Genomic DNA, 4,753 nt, shown 5'->3' with positions numbered 1-4,753 from the left:
TACCAGCGGCCGTAGTAAAGTCGCTTTTCTTTCTGCTTTTTCGCTGCACCTTCGCCGCGTTTCGATACGAAATCGATCCCTTGTAGCTAACTTTGAGCACAGTCTGATCTTGGATCAGTTTCTCCAGCTCTGTCCTGGTTCGGTCCGGGTCCGACCCGTGTCGTCTTCGGACCATTCGACAAATCCTCTCGAGGTCCGGACGGGCTTTTCTGGAGCGAAGAGAATCGATTGTCTCAAGGATCCACTCCCGGTACTTGGGTTCGGACATCTTCTTCTGTGTGTGTTGGTATACGGATGGGTTTGGCCGAGTGCGTCTTTTTTGTTGTTTCAGAAGTGACGCTGCCTGAGTGAGAGCTCAGCCTCAGAGCCAGAGTCAGTGAAGCCCCTACCGGCTGAAGAATGAGAACGGAAGCCTGGGTTGGTTCGTTCACTTCGTTGGCCACATTGTGCGCTTAAGGTGGACCGAAGATGGCGCCCGGGTCTCCGTAGACGCAAACGGCATTTAAGGTGGAATTGGCCCGTTTTTGCGCATCGGCCCTGCTCTTTGTTTGCAGCCAAGTATCGTTTTAAAATCATAATAGTTTAAAACAGTAGCCTAAAGTCCAAACAAGTAGCCTAGCCTACGAAGCGAGCTCAAATCTAGAGCTACGTATCAACGTGAGTGAGAAATATTGTGATTTTGATTTAGCCAGGGTGCCCGCCTGCGGCGCCTGGTCAACAGATGCCTGGCCCCAGTTTACCAAGTCGCCGCGGCGAAGATTCTTCATAGTATGTCAAACTCACGATGTTATAGTTCATTTCCAAAGTGATCAAATTATTTTGTGCAATTAAATGGTCAGCTAGATAATGATAAAAAGGTGCAAGTAGGCCTATGTGAATATAACAATGATAAGTAGGCCTAGTACCATTTTAGGATATGTTTACTAATGTATTACATTGTTTCGGTACTTTTAGCATTCCTGCTCTCTCTATAAAACACTATAGAACACTATAGTGTTAACTCTAAAACAACTATCATCTAAATCGCGGCGAGTGGGTAAACTGGCGAGTTCTCCGGATACCCAACAGACAGCCCCGTGTCGCATAGCCGCCCGGCCGTACAGTGATGGACTTTAATACATCGTTTTCTACAAGAAAGAAAGATAATTTGATGGTGACCAGTCATATCATACGGTGGTCACCGTGGTCTATATAGACGGCCGTGTTTTCTTGAGAATGTCCAGCGTCCCTTCGCAGTGCCGAGAGGGGAGGGTATAACTAACAGCTGGGTTTACTTTACAGTGACTGACTGATCTACCGTAATTTCCCTAAAAACTTGAAAGTAGGCCTACAACACGTGTACCAGCATTGTGCTAATTTGTGACTGCATCAAGAGGAACTCAACTGAGGAAGTGTGTAGGCTATCACTGCAACACTGGAGTATAGACACATCAGCATGATGTGCATGTTCTCCTTGAAATACATGTAGTTTATGTGTATTTATTAAAACAGTGCAATACTAATAGGCCTACTATAGGCTACTGATAGCCTACAACATGAAATTGCAAAACTGTTGGGCAAGTTCTTGTAGGTTATAGATTCTACAAGAACTCCTGTATTAAACTGTTTATAGTTCTCTCAATCTTGCATAACTTGATTTTGAAAACATCTAACATCCTTTGAGGCTTTAAACTATATTCCATCTCGCTGAGCAACAGTGATTTGACTTCTCTCCATCCATAATCAAATTGACTGTGTTGTGTGATGAGAATTTAGTGGGTATTATTCACTAAAGAATAAAATAAATTGGTGAATGAGAGGTGGAATGCATTGAGAGCTGCAGTGGCGATAGAGAATATTATATTGAGATTATATCAATTTCGAAAATTGCAGATCTACAAGCTCAATGCAGCAAATTGGAGTAAAAACTCATCAACATCAACCCGAGGCACCTATGGCAGAAGCTGGAGCACACAGCAAACCCAACACACAACACCCACCTTTCCAGATGACTTCAACACCTTCTCTGCCAGGTTTGACCCCTCAGCTATAGACCCTCTGGCATGGTTTGGCCTATATGCAGGGGAAAGGAACTGGTCGGAATAACGTGTTCCTTCCACACGCTACGTCCGGCCGGGGAAACTCTCCCCTGTCAGGTGAAAAGAAGCAGCTTGGACTCCTCATGTATAGAAGGAAGCATGAGGTCAGTCCCTTGCCCCAACAGGTTGACAGAGGAAGTGTAGCGCCCAGGATTACATTAGATAATTGACACTGGGTGAAAAAATGGGTTTCAAAATTGTGGGATAAAACATTAAAAAAAAAATGGCATGGTTTGGCTCCTCACTGGCGAGCACCCATGCACACAGGACACACACACACACACGCACGCACACACACACACACACACACACACACACACACACACACACACACACACACACACACACACACACAGCTGTCCCCACCAGCTTTAAAACCAGCATCCCCAAGCAGAAGGTGAGCGGCCTAATGACTGGCTCCCCATATAGCCCTCACTGCTCACTCCCATGCATAGTCAGCAAGTGCGTATATGGTTAAATAACTCATATTGCCCATGCTTCCCGCCACCCTCAACCCCCTGCAGTTATAGCAAACAGGAGCACATAATATGCCCATGTCCGGCACACAGCCCTTTCCCACCTGAGGGCAGTCGCACTTACCTGAGGTTAGGGTTAGGTTTAGGCTGTCAATCACAGCAACCCAATCAACCCACTGGATATGATGCAGATTTGCTGTAGGCAATTTGTGGGTCAGGTTTCTGTTCATATTAGGGGTGGGCAAAAACAAAAACATTATTTTTTTGCAAAACAAATTTTTGGAACAAAATGCCTCAAATCACACAATTGCCATCCAAGGCATAAGAAGAAATGGCACTCTTTTCACATTGGCCTATTATAGCACCACCAGGAGGCCACAACCTGACCTGCCCTGGTGGAGACCTGTGCTTTATCTAGTTTATAATTGTTTTAAAATGTTCTAAAAAATAAATAGTAAAAATAATAAACTATAACAATAAACACACCCATGGGCTTTCCCCCCCCTTTTTTTACTGGACCATTCCCACATGTCCCAGGGATGCCTGAACCAATGGAGTTCACAGCTCCATTATGTTTTTTTAAGAATATTGTTTTATATAATAAGTAGTAATAACGTTTTTCACCCGTCACTGTTTAGTGGATGGTTTGACAAAAGTTAAGTTTAGTGTTCTAGGGTTAAGAATCGTAATATAAATCGAACCGGGATGCCTAGATATCGATATTGAATAATGTGGTATGTCTATCGTCCCATTCCTATAGTTCATATGGTATGAAGCGTATACTGTATGTGGTCGCAATGCTTCATTTTAAAATAAAATATTAAAATAATTTCAGTTTGAATGCTGTACTATACAGCATTCAAACTGAAATTATTATGATTTAGCATAATAGTACATTTAATCTCAAAATACTATTATGCTAAATACATGATTATGTATGTGTATGTATGTCTTATACTATAGCGCTTTGCAATCATATTTCCAAAGTGAGTGCTATACTCAAACCTTGGCATTGTTACGGAAGCACCATTCATTTCTATAGGTACATATAAATTGTAATATATTTTCAAATGTAATGCAGTAGATAAGAATAACCTATCGATTTGGTTGATCCCTGACACGGCTGTGGAGTACGGTGTTTATAACAGGCCTGGGTGGCCATAACTGGGCCTTTATCCCTGATGATGTCACGTGATGTCACGAGGCATGACCATATATACTATATATAATTGTTAATAATTAAAGTAGCTGTATAGACTTCTTCATTAAACAACTGAATGACGGGAAATGCACGTAATTGCGACCGCATTTTACCCCTGTCATTTGATCATTTCCACCACATATGAGAACTTCAAGTAACAATCACACTTGCATCATATTCCTTTGCAGACCTCTGTAAAGCAGGTAGGATGTGCATACTATAGTGCATACTAATCTAGTAAGTAGGCTATATGAATAACTGTAGTACAGGTGTTTTCCAGAAGGTGGCATACCCATTTCCTGTTCTGGTTCCAAAGCCCATGTTTGAACCATACATATAAACACCTACAGTATGTGAAGGTGTGTTTCTGACTTAAGTGCTAATAGCATTTAATCTTGATAGAGTAAATTCACACTTCTATTGTTCTTTTTTTTTAAATAAGCCATTTTTGTGTGATCCAAAATCACATTTGTACATTTGCTTGTTGTCAATCAATCAATCAATCAATCAATCACTGTAAATCAAGCTGCAACGTTTTAGCAATGTTCTCAATTGGGTTAAAATGCAGAGATTGTGGTAAAACAATATCCATCCAGTACACAGTCAAATTTGGAGTGTTCATATACATACTCAGAGTTACATTTAAACTCAGTTAGTAATGCAACATTTTTTGGGGATTGCTGCTGCTTCAGAAACACCACACTCATGTAGTCCATAGCAAAATTATCCAAAACATCTGAATCACCAAACTCCATTCAACGTAAAGAAAGAGCATATTTAAAAAAAAAAATACTCCACAAGTATCACAACAATAGATTATTTGGATTGGAAGCAGCTTTATACTGAACATGAGTCAAAATGACCAAAGAGCAATATTAATCATGACTTTAACTTGTTCCGCAACAACGGGTACCAAGTTAATACTTCAACAAAAGATAACAATCCTTTTAATGAAAAAGATTATCAAAGATATATGTATATATATGTACAATTATCTC

At 41.0% G+C, this 4,753-nt stretch overlaps 1 protein-coding gene across 1 annotated transcript in view; it reads right to left on the bottom strand.

Moving 5' to 3' along the window:
- The window catches only part of samd1b (sterile alpha motif domain containing 1b), a gene marked incomplete at its 3' end in the record, with an annotated part of 11,861 nt that extends 11,536 nt beyond the window's left edge, over positions 1-325 (bottom strand). The window contains exon 1 of the mRNA XM_080758899.1: positions 1-325. This exon is cut by the window's left edge and continues 1,007 nt beyond it. Within this exon, the coding sequence (XP_080615025.1) occupies positions 1-268 (268 nt within the window). The 5' untranslated portion in view covers positions 269-325.
- Between the last annotated feature and the right edge of the window lie 4,428 nt (positions 326-4,753).

This window comes from Protomyctophum bolini (assembly GCF_963924005.1).
Source record: "Protomyctophum bolini genome assembly, chromosome: 3".
In the NCBI taxonomy this organism is placed as follows: Eukaryota; Metazoa; Chordata; class Actinopteri; order Myctophiformes; family Myctophidae; genus Protomyctophum; species Protomyctophum bolini.
Note: the sequence above shows the minus strand (reverse complement) of the source record. Positions and strands in the feature narration are given on the sequence as shown.